We start from the raw sequence: 22,231 nt of genomic DNA, 5'->3' as shown, positions 1-22,231 counted from the left end.
TGGCAAATTACACCTAAAAATCCAAGGAATCCAGAACGTTCCACCAGACAGCTAGGAGATGAACGGACCGCAATAGCTAGATCTCGAGATGGGAGCACACGGTGAATACTGCGTTAGAGAAGGCCACACCGACAGAACCTTTGTTACAAAGCGGAAGACGCAGGGGGTTTGAAAACTCACTCCTGTTCTGTACCCAAACTCGACAACTTTCGGCCAGGCTGCATTTGATGCCCCTCCCCCAAAGCAAGCTGAAGTGGGCTGCATTGTAGGGCGCATGCGCTGTGGCAGCCTGGTCTGCTCTGGCTGAGGCCCTCAAACTGGTCCCTTCTTCATCACAGACTGAACCTTGTAGGCGCCTGCTCATTTAATACCCTCTTCCCAAAGCAGCTGTTTGTGGAGCGATGCCCCCAGGCCTGAGGTGGAGCGTGGTCTCTTCAGGTAAAGATGACCATCGACTGAGATTTATGAAAACTTTAACACCCCCATTGTGTGTTGTGTGTGTGTGTGTGTGTGTGTGTGTGTGTGTGTGCATGTTTGCCTGTGTATGGGTGAGCTGAGTAAGATTCACTGCGTGTTGGTCTGCACGCTAATACAGTTGACCTCAAGAATCATTCTCCATTGGCCTTCCACTGTAACTTGCGGCAGGGTCTCAATCAAACCCAGACAGGCCTGTTTGTTTCTTTCTCTCAACTGGGTTTCATGTAGCTTAGACTGCCTTAAACTCGTCATGTAGCTCAGAATGACCCTGAACTTCTGATCTTCCTGCCTTCATGTGCTGGGATTACAACGGTTTGCCACCGTGCATGGTTTGTGGGGCTGGTGACCACACCCAGCCCCGTTCATGTCAGGCGATTACCAACTGAGCTACGTACATCCTCAGCCCCAAACCCTTAACTCTCTTGAAGAGAAAAAGAATCCTGGGCCAGTGGATCTGAAAGGCCCTCAGCAAACAAGGAACAGGTGTGGGGAAATAGAATCTGTCCCCAAATCCCCAAACTGCATGCATCACCACCAAGTGCCAGCCAGGAAACTCATGGGTTCTGCCCCAACACCTGCTGTTTACCACAAGGCAGGGGTCATAGGTCTCTGGCACAACCTGCCATGTAGGGAGGGCTCAGGCCAATGAAGCCAGAGGGTCCTTGCAGGCAGTTTTTACATAGGGACTCTTGGATGTGGGTGGGCTTCAGTGGCATTGAGGAACGCATTGAAGATGCCCAGCCGAGTGTCCAGGGAGCAGCTGTCTTTAGAATTGAGGAGACCGAGGCTCCGGAGCCTGGTGAAGGTTATTGCTGAAGTCACCAGAGGTTCAAAGGGTTCAACTTGATCGATCCTCCAGTCCAAGGCCTGTCCGTGTGGCCACAGCTCCATGTCCCAGACAAGTCCTTTGAGATGTCAAGGAAGGCACACGGACACCGCCCTTCTCCTACACCCTTTCTGTGTCCTGAAGCAGAGCAGTCACCAGGCTGATGACCTGGGAAGCCGGCTGGGCTGCATCATATTCTGCGAAGAGGTGGCATGCGTTCTCCTGTGGCTCTGTCTGGCTCTTGGCCACAAACCCAAAGATCCTGGTGAGAGAGGACAGTTTGAAGGGATGTGGGCTAGAGAGACATCATGCTGAGGGGAGGGTTGGATGGGAAGACACTCAGCCTGAACCTGACTGCCTCTCCCCCAAGCCAACTGGCTTCTGCGGCTTGCATCTTGTGTGTGTGTGTGTGTGTGTGTGTGTGTGTGTGTGTGTGTGTGTTGCACACGTTTGTGTGGACATAGCATGTGTCTGTGCGTGTGGAGGTTGGGTGTTTTCCTCAATTGCTCTTTACTACTCACTGAGACAAGGCCTCTCAATCAATCTAGAGCTCACCAATTGGCTAGACTGGCCCAGAAGCACCAGGGACCCGGCTTGTCTCTGCCTCCCCAGACACATTGCTGCATCTGGCTTGTTCCGTGGGTTCTGGGGATCCAGCCTTGTGTCCTGTGCTTGAGTGGCAACCACTATACTCAGAGAGTCACCTCCCCAGCATGTTTGGTACCTCCTTATAATGAGACAGCTTAAGGCAGAAGGTGCCTCCCTGGTCACACAGGGAAAGGCGTATTTCAGGCTCTGGGTTTCCTTCATTTTGAAAGGGGCTTCCTGAGGAAAAGACTTGGAAGCTCCATTAAGGCAGCATGTCCTTGGCTTTCATCCTAACAGTTCTGAGGTAGAACATGTGGCTCTGGCAAAGGCTGGGGAATCTCTTAAGTGCTGATTCACACTGGCTTTTAAGATCAAGATGGAAACCTCCTTCCTTCCTTCCTTCCTTCCTTCCTTCCTTCCTTCCTTCCTCTTTCCTTCTTTCCTTCCCTCTTCCTTCCCTCCTTCCTTCCTCTCTCTCTCACCCCCTTACTTCTCCCTCCGTCCCCCTCCCCCCTGGAACTAACTGCATAGACCAAGCTGGCCTCAAATTGACATCGATCCTCCTGCCTCTGCCTCCTGAATGCTGGGATCACAGGTGTGCACTCTCACACCCAGGCTTCCCCCCTTGGGGCTCCCACACTGAGCGCTGGGAGGAGCTTACCTTGAAGGCTTGCAGTATTTCTGCCACCTGAAAGAAAGGGACAGGACAGGAGTGAATGAGTGATGGGGGCTCTGCTCCTCAGGACCCTGATAAACAGGGAGCTGTGGCTCGACCTCTGCCGTGCCCCACCTGGCCAGATCCCTGACCCGTTAGTGCTCACAGGCTGTCCCTGCTATCGCAGTGCCAGAGTCAGCAGCCGCTGTGGAGGGGAGCTAGGCCTGGAACGGCCTTCTTAGCTTGGTTCAGCCTCGAACTTACTTCCGTTGCTCGGGGTCCATTCCACAGAAGCGGAGGGCGATGAGGGGGTAGTGCCGTCGGAAGAACACCCTGAGTGGATGCAGAAAGAAGAGCCGGGCTGGTGAGGGCCTATTCCTGTCCCCCATCTCAGCATCTCCCGCAAAGCTCACATGTCCTGTCCTAGTAGGATTCCCACGACCTGTCATGGTCTCTCACTATTGGCACTGGACACACAGGCTGTGTCTTTCTCCTCCCATGGGATACGTCTGCTTTATGTTCTTATATTGGGGTCTTCGGACACCCCCTGCCATGTGCCATTCATTCTTTTGAAGTCAGGAGTTACATCCTGGTCTACTCTTGCCCTCCTGGTTAAATAGGGAAAGCTCTGGCTAGATTGAGTCTTGGGAAGAGCTGTGGTCGCGTTCCACACTATGTCTGAGGAGTCATTAGTGTCTGGCCTGCATAGACGTAATTGGCACCCGGTAAAAACTGCCGAACTTCATCCCTGTTGGGACCAATGCGGGGAGGCCTAGGGAAGGTGGGGAACTTGTCTGGTGTCACCCAGCATTTACCACTCTTACTGGATCCAGGACCCTGATCTAGCCCTGCTCTTAGTTAGCCTTGCAGCCCAGGGGCTAGGAGAGGCCCTTACTTCCTTTGGACATCTGTCAGAGTGATGCCCTGCTCGGTGACTTTGAAGTGGACGACAGTGGGTGTGGGGAGGACATCCCTCTCCAACATGACTGAGATAGCCTTCTGCACAGCCAGGGCTCCGCTCAGGGTCTCCACACTCACAGAGCTCAGGTACAGCGTGTGGCAACCTGTAGGATACAGATGTTGAACAGGGTCTGTAGCCTAGTGTATGGGGATCACTGGATTCTGGTCCTTCCTACGCCCATGCCCATGCACAGGAACGGGCAGGGAAAATGCCTTTCTTTGTCACGGCTCCATGGGGTTTTTTTAGAGCCATGGAAAAGGCTTGGAGTACAAGGTGAGCAAAATATCTTTTCCTCTACCTGGGGCTAGCCTACCCCTTGGTGAGCATAGGGAGAGAAAGGAGGGCAGGCTTTGTGCTTTGGGGAGTGGGGCACAAAGAAGGAGCTGTCACTGAGTAATGATGGATGCTTGGCCTCTGAAGTGGGGAGAGCACTTGGGCTTTGAAATCCTTAGGACTCAGACCTCATCCCCCACAGAGGATCCAGACCTGGGGACCACCCGCAGGGCAGGAATCTCAAACACAGAAAGACCCTAGTATAGATGTGTGGACAGTGTGTGCAAGGGTGTCAGCTTTCGGCTTACCAGCACCCCTGCCCCCACCCGTCTTCCCTCCCCACTGACCCACGGCGTCAGTCTCTCATCTCTGGGTTTATGGAGCCGAGGAGGGGGGCAGTGGGTTGTGAAGGCTGCAGAAACAAAGCAGTAATGGAAAGCATGTGTGGGCCTGCGTGTGTGTGTGTGTGTGTGTGTGTGTGTGTGTGTGTGTGTGCATGTGTGTGTGTGTGTGTGTGTGTGTGTGTGTGGCTGTGTGGCTGTGTGTGTGTGAGTGGGGACTCTGTGTGTGTGTGTCTGTGTGTGTGGGTGTGTGTCTGTGTGTGGGTGTGTGCATGTGTGTGTGTGTGTGTGGCTGTGTGGCTGTGTGTGTGTGTGTGGGGACTCTGTGTGTGGGGGGTGTGTGTGTGTGTGTGTACTGTGTGTGTGTGTGTGTGTGTGGTGTATGTGTGTGTGTGTGTGTGTGGGGGCTGTGTGTGTGTATGTGTGTGAGTGGGGACTCTGTGTGTGTGTGTGTGGACTCTGTGTGTGTGTGTGTTCTGTGTGGGGGTGTGTGTGTGTGTGGGCTCTGTGTGTGTGTGCATGTGTGTGTGTGTGGGTGTGTGCCTGTGTGTGTGCATGCACCTGTGTGCATGTGTGCATGTGTTTTTGCACGTTCGTGTGTGGGTCTGTGTGTGTGTACGTGTGCATGTGCATGTGTGCATGTATGTGTACGTGTGTATATGCGCACGTGCACATGAGTGTGCGTGTGCATGCGTGTGGAGGGCTGGGACGTGGTCTCCAGGGGTGCAGTGAACCTGGCATCTCCCCTATATCACTTACCGGCGGATATCTTCAGGCAAGAGGTCTGGCCGTGTGTGGGGGAGTCCGATGCTGGTTCTGCACCTCCCAGTTCTGAGCAGAGGCAAAGAAAAATGCCCCAAGGGAGAGGGTGGAGTGAGTAGACCCCTCTCAGGGGGAGCAGCTCTCAAGAATCCCTTTGAACACCTCCCACAACCGCCCCCACTGCCAGGCTGGGAAGCCAGGTGTGATTGCCTCAATTAGGGAAATGAGGATTTGACCCTGGTTTGCAAGCTTTTTTTTTTTTTTTTTTTTTTTTCCGGAGCTGGGAACCGAACCCAGGGCCTTGCGCTCGCTAGGCAAGCGCTCTACCGCTGAGCTAAATCCCCAGTCCCCCCGCAAGCTTTTGATCCCTTCCCACCTCTATCCAGCCTCCCAGGTCCTGGCCTGCTGCTCTGACCATGTCCTCACAAGCCCCTGACCTCTTCTTTTGTCCCCACCCTAGCTAGAGCAGGGATGCTGTGTCCACCACTTGTTTAGGGCTGGCTCTTCTGTCTCCTTCACCCTCACTCCTGCACATCTGAGATGACCCCTTTGGTCCTGAGGCTCCCGTGGACGAGGCTGCTGACCTGGGCGTGGGGTTGTGGGCCCATGGATCAGTTGCTTAAGCCTAGAGCCTTGTTTATTTTTTCCTTCTTCTCTCTCTTCCTTTGTGTCTTCTTTCTGTAAGTCTTTACCTCCCCCCACCTCCCAAGCCAGGGTTTCTCTCTGCTACCCTGGTTTGTCCTGGAACTCCCTCTGTAGACCAGGCTGGCCTTGAACTCACAGAGATCCCCCTGCCTCTGCCTCCGGAGTGCTGGGATTAAAGGTGTGTAGCACCACTGCTTGACCTTTCTTTTTTCTTTTTTCTTTAAAATCAGTCTTATTACATAGTGCTGACTGGATTAGAATTCACTATGTAGCCTTAAGTTCCTGGTCATCCTGCCTCAGCCTCCCATGTGCTGGGATCATGGGTAAAGACCACAACCTCATTTCTTACCTATGAAACGGGGCAGTAGGCAAGAGTTATAAGGATGGTGGTAGTGGTTTGGGGAATAACACCACACTTGTTCATTAAGTGTTGCATCTAGGCTCTTCCATATCCTTTCAAAGAAGGCTGCAGACTTTCTAAGGCAGTGATTCTCAACCTTCCTAATGCTTCGACCCCTTAATACAGTTCCTCATTCGGTGGTGACCCCAGCCATAAAATCATCTTCATCGCTGCTTCGTAACTGTAATTGTGCTACTGTTATGAATTATAATGCAAACGTCTGACATGTAGGATATCTGAAATGCGACCCCTGTGAAAGGGCGGTTCAACCCTTAACCAAACAGGTTCGGAAACACTGCCCTATGCTCTCTATTCTGAACCAGGCACTGTGCAGTAAACCTTGCCTGAAAAATCTCACTGGATCTGGGAGACGGTTGTTCTCGTTTGTGTGTGTGTGTATTGGGGGGTGGCGGTGGCGGTGGCGGTGGCGGTGGCGGTGGCGCTGAAGCTCAGAAGAACAAACGTCCTTGAATTCTCACAGGTGGGAGGTGGAGCCGCATGGACCCAGTCCAGAGCAAGCACATGTGATACCGGCCCTAAAACAATTCATACACGAGGTTGAAGTGGCCACCGGAAGCCTTTTTAGTGGGACCAGTGGGTCTGACCTACCTTTCTGTGGGATGGTGAGTTTGCAGGGCAGGGCCAGGGCCATGATAGAATGCTGGCACACGAAGGCAGAGAGGCTCCCTGCAAGGAGGCAGAAAGCTCTGAGTGAATAGGACTTTCCCAGACCCCTTCACAGTGCAAGAGACCAAGCCCAGAGGCATGGAGGTTGGAGAGTCTGGGGAGCCCAGGGGAGCTGCTGTAGGCTGGGAGGCTTACCAAAGTAGGGCTCCTCATCTGCTCCTTTCAGATGCACCCCTTTGGCTGAAGACTCAATCAGGAAGTGACGGATAAAGTCAGTGCTGTCCTCACCTAGACACAGAAGGAAGGAGTTTTGTTTCGGATCCCTGCTTTAGCCAGACCCTGGCCAGCTTGGCCCTGCTCACTTCTCCCAGGTCCCTCCCAGGCTGTCAACGCTAGCCTCTGCCTCCCTGTGGAGGTGCAGATAGGAAGCCTGTGTCCACAGGCCCCAAGGTGCCAGTACGTCTGCGCAGAAGAGTCTGTACTTAGAAACTGCCCCAGCCTGTTCCCGGTGACATTATTTCCTGTTGGCTCATCCCTGCAGGAGCAGAGCTGGCTCTCACAGGCAGCAGAGTCTTTCTGACCCACTCCTCCATCTGGGCTCATTGCCTCTTGAAAGGCTTCCTAGAAAACACCTGCCCCGAAGTGACTGAATCCCCCCAACTCCCAACACAGTGCTGTGGCTGCCACCCATATTAGGCAATGCCCCTACCTCTGAGCCAACTCCCCAATTCTTTGCTAACAGTAGAAGGTTGGGGGATCCACCCTCATTCTTTGCCTTAACTTCCTCGGTGGTCACTCCTAATTGGGTTTAAGCGAGGGGACTATTACCCTGGGGGCTTTGTAGCCATGATTTGTTCTCATCTATCTCCCCAAAGATGTGGTTTCCATGTTTGAGCTCTCTACACGCATGCCTGGTTCCTTCCACAGGGTCAGGTATAGATCTGATGGATCCCTCCAGAGGTGCTGAGTTACCAGATGCCCACGTGAGATCACAGGAGGGCCCGAGAGCTTTTGCACATAGCGATTACACACGTGATAAGCTCTCCCCCTCGGGATGAGCTATTGAACAAGTGGCAAGTTGTTTTATGAATGATGAGCTATCGGGAATGGGATAAGCCCACAAATACATCAGTCATATTAGGTTCCTGGAGATGAATCCAGGCTAGACAGAGGTGCCCAGGAGACAGCAGCCTGAGGAGAGGCTGGGACATTCCTCCTCCTCCTCTACCTCTATTTCAAGGGTGAAAAGGGAATTTTGGGAGGCAAGTGTATCAGTCTTCAGAGTTGGTTTTCATAGTGCCTAGGTACTAGAGGGTAGGCTGGGAGAGCCAAGAGTCAGCTGTCCTCCTAGGAGTCACCCTCATAGCCACTCTCGAGCTGGAACAGCATCATAGCAGGAGCTCTAGGTGACCAAGCAGAAGACACACACGTACCTGGTCGGTTTGGAGCAGATGCCGGAGTCTCCTGGACCTTCAGGGCCAGGCCAAAGGAGCCTCGGTAGGAGGAACTGTCCCTGATGACAAAGGTGCCCGGCTTCTCCGTCCTCAGCAGATTGATTGCTGGAACAGTCTTCAGTTAGAAGCCCATACACTCTCTATGGATACTCCCATCCCCACTGGGTCCTCACAGCGAAGGCACACAACCGTTTGTCCCCAGCAAGTCTTTCTCCCGTCTACTTTCTGCATGTTTGGTTTATTTCCTAACGAGGTCAGCAGGTCACTCACCCTTCTGCAGGATGTTGTTTGCCCCCCATGACCCAGGGCCCCATCTGCCTGCTGCACGGCACAAGGCCAGACATGATTATGGAGTCGCTCGTCCTCTGGGACACAGTCTTGGCTTTACCTTGCTCTCGGGTGATGCTTGGCTTAAACCAGTACTTCGATGTGTCCATCACGAACTTCATGGTGGGCTGCATGTCCTTGGCAGGACCTGGAGACAGGCAGAGGAGAGGCACTCTGTAGGCTGGATAAGAGGGTCGCAGAAGACCTGCCCTGCTCCTCTTCCCAGGGATCCTAATCCGCTCACCCTTCCTGAGCCCATCTCCTGGGTCCCTCCAAATAGCCCAAAGAGGAAAATCCAACCGGAGTGCTTGCCTAGCATGCATGAAGCCCCGGGTTTGATCTCTAACACAACATAAAACCAGGACTGCTGGTGCGTGACTGTGATCCCAGCGGTTGGGAAGCTGAGGCAGGGGGACTGCATTGAGTACAAAGCCAGCTTGACTACAGAGTGAGACCCTACCACAAAAGCTGGCAACAGCACTGGCAAGATGGCTCAGTGGGTAATAGCTGTTGTCATGCAGGTCTGACAGCCTGAGTTTGATCCCCTGAACCCACTTTTAAAAAGTCATTCTTTGACCTCCGCCTGTGTCCTGTGGCATCTGCCCCACCCTGGCAACAATGATAAAGTTTTTTGTTGTTATTGTTGTTGTTTTAAAGGCATAGCTGAGGTACCATTTACTCCTGTTTGTGTTGCTTTCTTGGGAGTCACGCATCTGGGGCTATGGTGAGTAGCTCTTATACACCTCTTGGGAAGCCTAAGTCGAGCCAGGTTCTGCCTGCAGATGACTGACGGGGGAGAGTCTGGGACAGTGTCCTTGGGTCTCTGCTCATGCATAGGAAGTATGCACCCAGAGAGTGCTACAGCTCAGCCTGTGTTTACTGCTTCGGAATCTTTGGAAGTCTGTAGTCACAGGCTCCGGGAAGGAGGGAGTTTGCTGTTTTGTGGTTTTCAGCCATCTGTGTTGGAGTTCATTGTCTCCATTCTGTTTGGCCCCTCTACGTTAGCGTCATCCGCAAACGTCAGAGGACTGCTGCACCTTCTGGCTCTCCTTGGATTAGCCAGTTAGTCACCAAGCCTCTTGCTCAGAGAGCCTGAGGGCTGCCTTGGCTCTCTTTCCTCCCCTTTACCTCAACTGCTCAGCCCTGGTTCCAGCCCCACAACCCTTCTGCCTAGCAGCTTCCGGGGTAACTCATCCTGCCCGTACTGCTAAGCACACATCTTCCCTAATTTACTTCCCAATGGCCCTTATAGTCCAAAGAAAGAAATCCACTCTTTGACATTCGAGGACTCATACAATCTGCCACTATTCTCATCGACCTGAACCTAACATTCCAGAAGTTTCCTTACTGTGCACACTGTGTGAGCACACTGTTGTTCTAACTATGAGGTCCCAGTTGTCTCTGCAAGGAATGCCTGTAGCTGGTCTTTGCTACTTTGTGGGGTCTTCTCTTTTCCACCCTTTATCTCCCTGGTTTTATCTCCTATCACTAGATAGGAGGGAAAGATTAGAGGAGAGAGAGGGAAGGAGGGAGGAAAGAAGAGAGGGAGAGGGAGAGGGAGAGGGAGAGGGAGAGGGAGAGGGAGAGAGAGATCCCTGGATCTAATTTCTTTCCTTTTGTTTTTCTTTTGAGCATGACTTCTAACAAGCCACAAGCATCTCATCTGAACAACCACCAACCCCAGATCTCCTCTCGGGAGCCCTGGCATTTATGTACCCTCTGAAAAGTTCCCAGAATTCCAAAGTCACGCGACTGCAGAAACGATCTGCAGCCGGCAAAGAGCACGGCTCTGCTAGAGCATGAGGTGAATCCTCGTCCGCTGCTCCAGACGGTCCAAAGCAGCCCCATGTCCCACACCTGGGAGCAAAACAAAAACTCCTTCTTACACTATGTCTGTGTTTCTAAAGAACCCAAAATTCCAGAATCCTCGATACAAATGCCTTTTCTCCGTTCCTCTGGCTGTGGCCCAGGCAGAACATCGCCCGTTTTCTAGGCTGCCTGACTGAGCCTTGTGGGCGCTGGCGGGCGCCTTCATCTGTCACCTGTGGAGCCTCTCTACCTCTGTGAGGACACTGCTGTCTGAGAAGTCTTGGTTCTGGCCGCTCTTACTGGTTTACGCTCATCTGCGTGTTCTCGAAATGCCTGGCATACGGTGGGCACAGTGTTAAGCGGCTGTTGCCAACCTCCCTTGGACTTTGCCCAGTCCCCTTAACCAAACCGTGCAATGCTGGAGGTGTTGGCTTTCAACGTACTTTCTGGAGACGCCGTGAGAGGAACATCGGGCAGAGTCTTGCCGTGGCTCTTGGTGGCTTGACAGAGGTGGCTGGGAGATGTAGCCCTAGACTGCACAGAGTCCTGGTATCCTGGTATCCGCTGGGCTGGGGGACTCTGTGGTTCTGGGTTCCCGTTAATGAGCACTATAGGTATGTCCGCCATGGAGTTGGTGACAGATGGGGGGCAGCTACTGGCCTGCTCCTTAGCCACTGGGGTAGACTGGACTGCTTGGGGCTGGCCCATGCCCACTATGGGGTTGCTAGGAGCCTGGGCATCACTCGATCTCACACACTGGGAGCCTCGGTCCAGGCTGTGGAGACTGGAAGAAGAGCTGGCTGGACTTCCCATGGATCTAGAAGATGGCGGATAGCTGGAGAGGCTTGAGTGCGGGAGGGACTGATTGCTGCCAAAAAAATACACGAGAGCATTAGGGTGTTGGGTGATAGTGACTTGGGGTCAGAGCCAGGCTCTAGAATCTAGCCATCTGGGGGCCCTACCTTGCGTCAGATAGAACACTGCATATCAAAAACTTATCAAAAACTCAGAGCAAAGAGAACCCTCATCTGAATTCTAAGGGCTGCACCAGGGTCCAGAGCCTTTCTTGGCCTAGAGGATCTTTTAATCCTTTAAAATAGTCAGTGGAGTTAACCTCTACCTGGCCTGGATTTTCTGCTCTCCCAACCAAGCTGGTCTGATGGAATAGTCACAGACAGCAGCATCTTCTCTACCTAGCACTCTCAGGAGCCCCGTGGGGACAGGCTGTGCCACCTGGACTGGGCATGCCGTGGGCCAATGCAGGGGGAAGGATCCATCTGGAGGAGGTCAACTCTACTAGGCCAGCAAGATGGTGGTGGGGTCCCTGGCTCCTTTGCCAAGGACTGCCTTGGCCATTGCCTTTGGAGTTGGTGTGTGGGACTGAGGCCCTGTGCTTTAGTTGAAGCTAAATGGGCTGCTGTGCCATTCTATTGTGAGCCTAAGAACAGTGACCTGGGACAGTTGTAAGTAAGGCCCAGGGGGTTGGCCCCTCCTAACAGAGGGAAGGAGGGAGGTTGTGGGGGGGGTAGGGGCTTTCATTCTTAGATGCTTCATCATGGGCTCCCAAGTCTGTGCCCACCTCTGAGATGTACTTATTTTGAAAAGTTATTTATTTTATACATGTGAGTGTGATCCCTGTGGAGGTCAGAGGAGGGCACTGGGTCCTCTGGAACTAGAATGACAGATGCTTGTTTGCTGCCATAGGTGCTGGGAACTGAACCGGGTCCTCTGCCAGAGAAGGAATGCTCTTAACCATTGAGCTACCTCTCCAGCTCCCACCCCTAAGTTTTAAAAGTCCTTCTTCCTGATGGGTCCTGTGCAAGGCTGGAAAGAAAAGCAGGCGAGTCTCTGTAAAGTAGCACTCTATTCTCAGAAGGTCAACGGAGGCCAAGAGTTTAGCACACGCTGACTTACGTTCTAAATGCTTTGAGAGGAACTTGAGATAGAAATGCTGGTGACGGTAGAAAAGACAACGTGTATGCCTTTTCTCTTGATGCCCGTGCATTTGGCTCACAGAACAGAGTGTCCTTCTACTGTGTTAGTGTGTGTGTGTGTGTGTGTGTGTGTGTGTGTGTGTGTGTGTGATGCGTGCAGTTGCAGTCTGAGCACAGACAGAACTTACCTTCCAAACACGTAGCTGATGTCTGATACAGGGCTGGCTGACAGCGTAGAGACCCTGCTGCCCCACTGTGGGGCCCTTAGCCCTTTCTCCCAACCTGGAGGAGTTGCCAGTGGGGAGCCTGAGGCCCTGCTTTCTCGGCAAGGGATAGAATTGCTGAGAGAAGAAGGGGTGTGGGGAGAGGAACCCCTGCCCTGGTTCCCAGAGAAGATGAGGCTCTCGTTGCTGCTGCTGCTTCGGGTCTCTCGGGGGATGTCCCTGGAGAGGAACAGGCCGCCACTACGTGGGGAGCCAAATGGTGGGGTGACACACGGGCTGGAGCAGCGTTGGGGACTGTCAAGGCATCTTGATCTGGTGGAGGTCACTTCGATGTACTTTATATCTTTAGTGGGGAGAAAGAAAACACTGCTGAATCCCAGGAGCCAGAGGGAATTGCTGCCGCTTCTCTCCAGACCCGGGGTGGAGCACTGTCTAGCACAGGTAGTGGAAACTTGGGGTGCACAAGCTGTCCCCCTTTTAGAGGGTCAGGAACCCTTTCCGTGGCTTCCCAGGATGGCAGCTAGGGTAGAGCCCTGGAGAGCACTCAGTTTACTAAAACATCTCATCCCTCCTCTATTCAAAACTCCGGTGCCCAGCCTGCCTCCGGGTTGTTCACACTTCCTTCCCGGAAGCCCTGGTGAAAGTAAGCATTAGGTTAGGCACACAGGGTAGTGGGCTGACTTGGGCTTGCTGGTTCGGGCGATGTAGAAACAGGTTGGCTCTGCAGTCACAGGAACTTGGGTGTGAATCTTGATGTCAGCGCTTTCTAGCCAGGAGGCACTGAGTAACTTTCCAGACCTCTCTTGGCCTCAGTTTCCTTATCTGCAAAGCTGTGATCTCAACCCAGCCTTCTAGGGTGGTGCTGAGGAACAAACACGGGATAAATGGAACCTGGCTCGTGGTGAACCTCTTCAAGGGAGGAACATTCCCTACCAGCTGCCCTTGGTAGTCCAAAGAGAGCCGGCTGATTCACAATGGCTATCTTTGGGTAAAGAGGAGGAAGACACAGGTCATTTGGGGAACTACACTGTAGGCTCTGAGAGAGATCCGAGAGTGAGAGGTGAGAGAGATTCGTCTAGGAGGCTGGCAAGTACATTTACACACACACCTTTTGAGACACAATCTACCCCCAAACTCCTTAAGGAGCCCAGGATAACCTTGAACTTCTGATAATCCCGCCTCTACCTCCTCAGTGCTGGGATCACAGGACCGAGAGCCACTGCTTTTAGTTTTACGAGGCACCAATAGCATGGGGACAGAACCCAGGCCTTCTGCATGCCTGGCCAACCCTTTACTGAGCTGTGTCCCCAGTCCCAACTTCTATTTTTAGAAAGACTTTATAGTGTTTATACCCATAACCACCTCTGACCCTCACACTGGCCCTTGGGCAGGCCAGACTTTGTTTTTCCAGAGGCAATGGGTGACTGGAGATTGCGTGGGAGGAGAGCTGAGGTTTCTTGCGTAACTTTTACCAAAGACAGGCAATTACTAACACGCAGCATAGCTGCTACCTGTGCTGTTACCGCAGCTCCATTCAAATGCCGTAATCCCCAAGTTAAAAAGGCGAACCCAAGGCTTGGCTAGGTTAAGTGGGCTCTCTCCAGTGCCCACAACTGAAGGAATGGAGGAAGTTTCGGCCCCTAAGCTGTGTTCAGGGGCTTTTTCTAGGACAAAGAGGAACTCTTTGAGATCCCATTTTAAGGGTTGGGGATTTAGCTCAGTGGTAAAGCGCTTGCCTAGCAAGCGCAAGGCTCTGGGTTCGGTCCTCAGCTCCGGAAAAAAAAAATAACAATACCTTGTAACATGTATTTGGGGTTGAGGATTTGGCTCAGTGGTAGAGCGCTTGCCTAGGAAGCGCAAGGTCCTGGGTTCGATTCCCAGCCCCGGAAAAAAAAAAAAAAAAAAAGTCAACTGAATTTGAGATCCCATTTTAAGACCTTCCTAAGTCTGCCCCAGTGTGGTTCTCTCGGTCTGTGAGGTTACTAGCCCCCAACTTCATGGGTCCTAAAAGTAGCTATGACTTTGTGTGGGAGCTCGGTAGGGTGCGGGTGGGGTGGGGGTGGGGGCTCTGTGCTGTGAGTCACCCCCCCTTGTCCTGAGGTAGATGGCTAGGGAAGTGGAGGCTCCCACCCCATCTCTGGGGTGCAGCCGCTGTTTACAGGCCCGTGGGGCAAGTCCCGGCAGTGTCGGGTGGATGCAGGCGCCAGCCGCAGGCCTGGCTGGGGAAGGGAGGGCATGTGGGTGGGGGGAGGAGAGACAGTTATTAAACAGCCTGCCCTTGGGACTGCCAAACAGCCTCGCCTGGCAGAAACTGCTGGAAAATGAAATGTGGGGACCCGTTCCAAGGATGGGGTGGGAGGTCGTAGAGAGGATAAGGGAGATGGTGTTTGGGTCTAGGAGCCAGGAGACCTCAGGGATGGCGACCCTGAAGGACAAATATAAAGAAAGGTGAACAAAAGTCAAGGAAGGGGGGGGGGTAACTGACCAAGATCTGGGTGGGGTGGGGTGGGGGTCTGTGCTGAGTTTCAGAGAAGCCTGCAGGTTGTCTGTAAGCAAATTCCAGTTTAGGGAGAGAGGCAGGATTAGAAATAGCCTGACCTGCCACTCAGTAGGGGGTTACTGAGAACCGTGGCTTCCCTCCTCGACCTCAGTTACCACATCTGTAAAATGAGATCACTGTGATTTCCCTCAGCTGCAGGGATGTGCATCACAGGGGCTAGTCCTCACACAAAGAAGTCTGTACGCCTCTGTCTGGACAGAAAGGAAGGCCAAGCTCGACAATGGTTGAGCTCTACCAAGGGAGGAGAAAGAGGACTGTGAGCCCCTGCTGGTTCCGGAGGACAGGGTCCCTCAAACGAGGATGGATGGGACGTGTGTGGGGTGGAGTCGGAGGAGGGGTAGAATCCACACCGAGGATGTGAGGACGGAAGGGGTCTCACCCAGAATTACGTGCAGTGTCCTGGGCCTGTGGTACTTTCTCACCAGCAATAGGAGCCCACAGGAGGGTCTGGGGAGGCCGAGAAGGGCATGGCAGGCCTTCAGTGCAGTCATCGGTGAGCGAGGGGACCAGGTTCTGAAGGGGTGCTGATTTAGACTCACCGTCTTAGGAGGAAGGGGTTCTTAGATATGAGAGGCCAGTGAGCAGCGGTCGGGGCAGGATTGTTTACTGGCTACCAAAAAGAACAAGGGGGCTGGGTAGCCTGCAGCACTTCAGAGACAGGTTGGAGGTTGCCTGGTTGCTGGTTAGCCTGAGCAAGAGCAAGACTTTGTTTTTAAAAGGGGGCGGGGAGGGGAGCCAGGGTTGTGAGGGATTTCGGGACACTGCCAGTTTTTTGTACTCCTTGTTCCCCAGAGTTGGATGGACCCACGCTTATAGTGGCTGTACCCAGAAAAGTCTGAGGATGGGGACCCCTCTGCCATTTGCCCACCATCGGTTAGTATCTACCCCATACCCCACCCTACGCCATGTGGACTCCTAATACCGATCTTGTCCCGACTGGTTTTGGCTGGGTGGAATCCCTGCCCTGGGGCATGAACATTAAAACCCCGGGCTGGCTCCTGCCCATGGTAATTACGTCTAAAGCGCTTCCCTGCAGTGATGTGCCCGTGACTGGCCTTCAGCAGGAGAATGCCACTGGGGAAGAAGACAGTTCCTTTATAGCTTGGCAGGACTAGGGGAGGCTGTGCGAGACCAGGATCTCCTCCTGGGTGCAGGAGGGCCTGGGTGCTGTGCTGGCGTCTGTCCCAGAGTCTAAACTGAATTGGGGCTGGCTGTATAGCTCAGCGCACCAAGACTTAGGACAAACAGATTCTCTCAGGTTAAGAACTCTTGTTTTGTTCATTTCATTGATGAAGAAGCAAAGATACAGAGGCGACGTCAACAGCTTACATAAGGGCAGCCTGAGCCTAATGGTTAGTTAGGCTAGATGGGTTCCTTATTCAAGCCCATGTTAATTTGTTCATCTGTAATGAGGGGCCAAATTCTCATCTCAGTGAGGCAGGATAGAAGGACTGAAGATTCCTAATCCTAGTGCTTGGGAGGAGAAGGTAGGAGGAGGAAGAGGAAGAAGAGGAGGAAGAGGAGGAGGAGGAAGAAGATGAGGAAGAGGAGGAGGAGGAGGAGGAATTCAAGGTTATCCTGAGCTACTTGGCAAGATTGAGGCCAGCCTGGGCTACATGAGATAAAAGTCTTTTTTTTTTTTTTTTTTTTTTTTTTTGGAGCTGGGGACGAACCCAGGGCCTTGCGGTTGCCTAGGCAAGTGCTCTACCACTGAGCCAAATCCCCAACCCCGAGATGCAGTCTTTTAAAAAAAGATTCTGTAGTAGGAACTCAACACAGGGACAGGACCAGGCATGCAGTAAATGCTCAGTAAGTGGACATTGTCCTAGATCCCCATCCGCCCTGCCCTACTCTTGCTGTCGACCCCTGGAGGCCTGACCTGTCGGTCAGCCCCATAGGCCTGCTGCTAGCTGACAATCATTCTCAAAATACTTGTGATTTTTCTGAGCACGGGAAACTGAATGGGCACCCAGGGCATTCCAGATTCTCTCGGACTGAGCGGGGCTGGTGTCAGCTTGTACCGGCTTGTTAAAGAGCTAAGACTGCAGATTCTCAGATGTTGTCTAGCTGGTTGCTAAACACAGCCACTATGAACAATCACGTTCTGCAAACTGATAGTGAAATGACTTAGATTCACTTAGATTCAAAGCAACAACAACAACAACAACAACAAAAGTCGATCAGGTGCAGTATTCAAGAGAGGAGATGGAGTTTTAGGGACTAGCCTGGGCTACGTGGAGACTCAGGTCTCAAAAACAAAAACAAAAACAAAAACAAAAAAACCAAAATAACCAACCTTAAGGAAAAAGCAGACACACTCGATATACATAACATTCCTGTTGTCTTATCATTATGTATGCTTGGAGGCTATATGGCTATTGGTACGGTGAGGTCGATTTTGTCAGTAGCTTGGAACTGGCCAGGATGGGAGGCTTTAGACCATGGAAATGGGCAGATGCTTCAAAGCATGGCTTCTGCCTCCCAAGCAGTGAGCCAGCATCTTTTCTCTTGAGTTCTATGTCTCTCCCATCTCACTATTCCAAGCTTAGACCTTTCTCAAGAGATGTTCCTCAAAACAAAGGGTCAGGGGCACCTAGAACTCCTATGATAATTTCAGGGGACCAAACTTGGACTATGGAGAGAAACATCAAGAGCTTAAGCAAGGCCCAAGGACTGCAGTCAGGAAGCCCTCACTATGTGCATGTTATCATGGAAATTGCTCACATGGAGGAACATATTTAAGTTCTCATTAGAAACACATGAAACTGGAGTCTACCAGTTTCCAAACTCAGGACCCAGACAGAATTGCATAGCGAGAGAAACCTATATTCATACCTTTTGTGCAACAGAGCAATCAGAAAGGTCAGGAAGCTTATTTAGGGCTGTATAGTACTCCCCACAGGACACAGCTTGCCTGTGCCTCGGATTCTGTAGAAGAGCTCTTATTTGATTGAGATCTGTCCCCCAGATTCCCTCTTGGTTGTGCCCCCAAATCCTTACCTAAGGCGTCAGGTTCCTCCTTCTTGGTCCTTGAAGCAACACTGTTGGTAGGCTCAGCCTGGGGACCAGCAATCCCAGAGGGAAGCAACTGGAAGGTGGGGTCTAGCTCCAGGATCATCTTGTTGAGGGCCTCCAGTGAGAAGTCCAGATCCTTCGAGGCCCCTGAGGCCTGCTCCCCAGGGCATTGAAGGAGACACTGAGCTCTGGCCTCAGCTTGCTGGGCCTGCTGGAGCCTGTTGGAGCTGCCTTTGCAGAGTGTGGGGGCCATGAGAGGCTGGGTTCCCCAGCTCTCTGTGGTGTAGTAAGGACACAGGGCTGGGAGGTCATGGCTAGGGGTTGGGTGCAGGGCCATCCTGGATTCCTCATGGGGAGTCAAGCTGACCACATGACCTCCAGTCAGCAGGGAGCTGGACATGATGGGCAATGAGCCCAGCGCTTTACCTCTGGCTTCCAAGCAGCCTCACTTCTGCCCTGGGGCTAGATCCTGTTTATGAGGGCTCCAAGGATCTGAAAGACAAGGGAGGGAAGATGGGAGGGTGAAATCGAAGTGAACTCTGTAGGTAAAATAGGTAGTCAGCAAAGGACAGATGAACTCATTCAGTTAAAGTCCTCCTGGCTCTGACACTCACTGGCTGTGGAAGTTTGAACAAATGAGTTAACTTTTCCCTGTCTTAGTTTCCTCATTTAATAAATGAACTAACCCTAGTAATATGCTAAGGACAGTGCCCAGTTTATGAAAGGGTTGGTTAGGTGACTTAAAGGGATGGTTAGGTGACTTAAAGGGATGGTTAGTAATCATGGTGTCATGCACATATTTCTAGATGAATGTTAGCCAGTTGTTTATGAGGAACTACTAGGTTCATGAAGCCCTTTCAAGTCCTTATAACAACCCTATGAGGTAGGTAGGTTCCAGTGTTATCCCATTTCGCACTGAAAAGAACGGCTCAACCGTGAACAGGACTGGACTCTAGGCTGCCTGCTGTCTGACCTTGGGTCCTGAGGCTAGTTGGGAAATGGAACTGCAAGCAGGCAAGCAGGTGTGAGTAATATCACAGGAGGCTCAGGGACCTGGAGGAGATTCTGTGGCACTGGTGGGGATGACAGCACTGGTGGGGATGACAGCAGGGAGGACTTCATGGAGAAGGGGATGTGCAAAAGTAGAAAAGAAGGAGCTAGCAGGGCAAGGTGGGTAAGAATGAAGTGGCAGGGAAGTGTTCAAGCAGCAGTATGGCATGTGCAAAGGCCCAGCGGTATCCACTGACAAGTCAAACCCTAGAGGTAAGAGGGAGCCACAAGAGTGTTTTGAACTGGGAGGTGACGTCATCTGCTGACGGTCACTCCCCAGGGGGTTCATCTAGAAAGAGAAACGTCCTAACTTTTTAATCTTCTCTATGTGAAAAGTTCTTCCTGTTGTCTAACCTCGATGCCACACACTTGTTTCTCATGGGTTGGTATTGGGAAGAAGTAAAAGGTCCTGGGCCAGCCTAATGCTGGGTGGAACTGGGACACACCGATCTCAGTCCTTCTGGCGGCTGTGAGCTTTGCTGCCTGCCGTGTCAGAGCATGAAGCTACAATGTGCTGTGTGAGGAACCATTAGACAGTTCTGGAGTTGAGTTAGAGTTGGGGCTCAGGGGTACGACATTCTCATAAGGGGTTTCCCAGGTACCAAACACCCCACTAGTCACCATACAGATGCACCTGGTAATTTGACCTTCTTGAAGCCCTAGCCTCCGGGAAGATACCCAGTCTACTTTGCCCCTGAAGATACCCAGACTTGCAGAAGTCAAGAAAGCACTAGGGTTTGGGTATGGTGCACACATCTGTGATGGTAGCACTAGAGATGTACAGGGAAGGGGAAGAGGGGCTACACAGTGAGTCCAAGGCCACCTTGAGATATTTGAGACACTCCTAATCCCCCATCCCTCATCCCCCAACCAACCAAGCAAATAACCAACAAAACCCAAGAGGCTTCATATTTGAGATTCAAATCTAGGCCTTGGAGCTTTGTAACCTCAACTCCTTCAGCCACGTGGAGTTCAGAGGCAGAGGGGACACAGAAATGGGGGCATGGCATACCTAATGCAAAAAGTCAGGCCTGTCTGAATCCCACACGCGCACACAGCCCTCACCCCAGGTTCCTGTGGCAAAGTTATCAGACTTCTTGGCTGGGTCCTGGAAGTGGGAGGGGAGAGGAGGGAGCGCTGGTGCTGATGTGGAGAGGTCATGTGGGGAAGCGAATCTACAAATGGCCGTGGAAGGGAACTGGCCCCTGAGTGCCTTCCTTTGGGGGCAGCTGAGGACACAAAGCCCAAGACACAGCTTTTCCCACAAAGTCTCCAAGAATCCAAGGAGCCAGGCACAGCTTGCAGAGTTCACTGCCAGGCCTACAGAGGAAGCGAGAGGGGGACTCCAGGCAAGATATACTGGAACTTGAGTGTCCCCCAGGACTCAGGATTGCCTGGACGCTGCCTTTGTGCTCCTGTGGATAAGGGTACTTCTTTCTCTTAGCAGATCTCAGAGGTTTTATCTGTCTGATGATTTCTTGATAATAACAGACACTTGACCCTCGTTCTTTTTCCCAACTGTTCTGAGGGGGCAGTGCTGGCAAGACTGAGGGCCTTGCCCAGGCTACAGGCATATGTCCGGGATCTCATGGTAGGTAATCTTGCCTCTAGAAGTCTTCCAGGATCACCCTCTGCTCTCTGTCCCAGGTGTAAGATCTCTCCTACCTTGGCCCATTTTGGGATTCTGACCCAGCTGATACTGAGCTTCAGGGAGAGATGCTGGGTACAGGAAACCCTGCTGCATGTTTTCATTTAACCTTCCCAAGTCATCCCCGGACCCAGGCTCAGGTTCTGTGTGATCCTCTGAGATGTTGTTATGCACTCCAGGGCCTCCCAGCAGGTCCCTCTAGCTGGTTCCTTTCTGCTCTAAGTTTTAGGGAGGAGTGCCTGGGCTCAGACTGTGCGTGTTCGTGTACGTGTGTGTGAGCGTGTGTGAGCGTGTGTGTGTGTGTGTATGTGTGTGTGTGAGAGTGTGTGTATGTGTGTATTTGTGTGTATGTGTGTGTGTGAGTGTGTGTGTGTGGTATGTGTATGTGTGTGTGTGGTGTATATGTGTGTATGTGTGTGTGTGGTGTGTGTGTGTGTGGTGTGTGTATGTGTGTGAGTGTGTGTCTGTGTGTGTATGTGTGTATGTGTGTGTGGGTCTGTGTATGTATGTGTGTATGTGTGTATTTGTGTGTATGTGTGTATGTGTGTGTGAGTGTGTGTGTGAGTGTGTGTGTGTGTAAAAGGATTCCAGTTATCTCTGCCCTGTTTGCAGCTCCCTCCTAGCTTCTCTTCTTCAGATTCTAACTCTTTTTCCTTTCTCTTCCCTCCCCAAAACTGGGGGCAGGGAGCTCCTGGGGCAGCGGGAAAGCCCTCCTGGTCATCCTGGTTTACCTTGTAGAAGCCCAGGTAGAGAAGACAGAGGATGAAGTCCCAGTCTCCCCCACCACACAAGCCCAGAATCCCCATCATTTGGGCCTACTCCTCATTGTCCCTTGCCTCTCCAAGAGCCATGTGGCCTCACCTGGGGCAGCTGGTAGTGGGCAGCCTCCTAGTTCTGCTTGGTGCGCTGTTCAGCAGTCAGGAGACCTGGGTCTGTTCAGGCTCTAATCTGGTGTCCAAGATCCCAGGGCCAGTTTCTTCTTTCCTGGCTTTGGACACTTTTATCTGAGCACCCCGAGTGCAGACTTAGCTCTAGTTTAAGTACAGAACTGGGTCCCCCCACCCCCACCCAGCGAGTAAAAGCACCTACCTGTCAGTGGCCGCTCCTCCAACTCACAGACGACTCTCAGGATCAAACTGTGCTGGGCCCAGGTAAGTTCCAAGAGGAGGAGCTCACAGGCTCAGGGCCCGCCTTAAAAACAGCCCGCCTTCCGCCTGCAGAGCTCTTTTCTCTTAAGGTCCTAGTGTGGCCTTGACAGCGGCTGGCCACGCCTTAGCAGTGTCCTAACCGTTCAGGTGGGGCAGGCACAGGCTGGGAGGTGTGTGTGTATGTGTGTGTGTGTGTGTGTGTGTGTGTGTGTGTGTGTGTGTGTGTGTGTGTGTGTGTGTAGGGGCCCCAAGCTCCTAGCTTGGCCCTTCCCGTGTACCACGTGATCAGGAAGATGCCTAGACCAAGGTATACTGCTGGCTTCTCTCTCACCCTATGTACGAAGGAAGAAACAGTAGATTGGCAGAGACAGTAAGAAGGGAGGACGTGGGTCTTAGTAAAGGACACTAGTGGGTATGAGACCCTTCCCCAGACCCATCCTTTGGATCTGGACGCCTCTGTGAGGCCCACATGTGGTCTTTTCTTTCTTCTGTCCTGTTCTGAGGCCA

General features: G+C 52.4%; 1 protein-coding gene across 1 annotated transcript; it reads right to left on the bottom strand.

Annotated features, from left to right (window-relative positions):
* Positions 1-876: 876 nt before the first annotated feature.
* Positions 877-21,760, bottom strand: Tns4 (tensin 4). The gene is made up of 13 exons (XM_032913349.1): positions 21,666-21,760; positions 17,864-18,370; positions 12,268-12,646; positions 10,589-11,013; positions 8,398-8,484; positions 7,989-8,114; positions 6,751-6,843; positions 6,538-6,615; positions 4,881-4,952; positions 3,442-3,610; positions 2,811-2,879; positions 2,553-2,579; positions 877-1,565 (listed from the first exon to the last, which is right to left on the bottom strand). Exons 2-13 carry the CDS (start codon positions 18,276-18,278, stop codon positions 1,424-1,426), a joined length of 2,082 nt encoding a protein of 693 aa, XP_032769240.1. The 5' UTR covers positions 18,279-18,370; positions 21,666-21,760; the 3' UTR covers positions 877-1,423.
* Positions 21,761-22,231: the final 471 nt, after the last annotated feature.

Source organism: Rattus rattus, chromosome 9 (assembly GCF_011064425.1).
Source record: "Rattus rattus isolate New Zealand chromosome 9, Rrattus_CSIRO_v1, whole genome shotgun sequence".
Lineage (NCBI taxonomy): Eukaryota > Metazoa > Chordata > Mammalia > Rodentia > Muridae > Rattus > Rattus rattus.
This window is presented reverse-complemented; position numbering and strand designations above follow the sequence as displayed.

What these genes read in the sequence shown, in the direction of transcription:
- Tns4 (XM_032913349.1), bottom strand. Translation starts at nt 18,278, where the DNA reads ATGTCCAGCTCCCTGCTGACTGGAGGTCATGTGGTCAGCTTGACTCCC. An exon ending in ATCAGCTACGTGTTTGGAAG is followed by an intron (nt 11,014 to 12,267) that starts GTAAGTTCTGTC and finishes TTTTTTTGGCAG; the next exon opens with CAATCAGTCCCTCCCGCACT. An exon ending in TTGCCTGAAGATATCCGCCG is followed by an intron (nt 3,611 to 4,880) that starts GTAAGTGATATA and finishes TGTATCCTACAG; the next exon opens with GTTGCCACACGCTGTACCTG.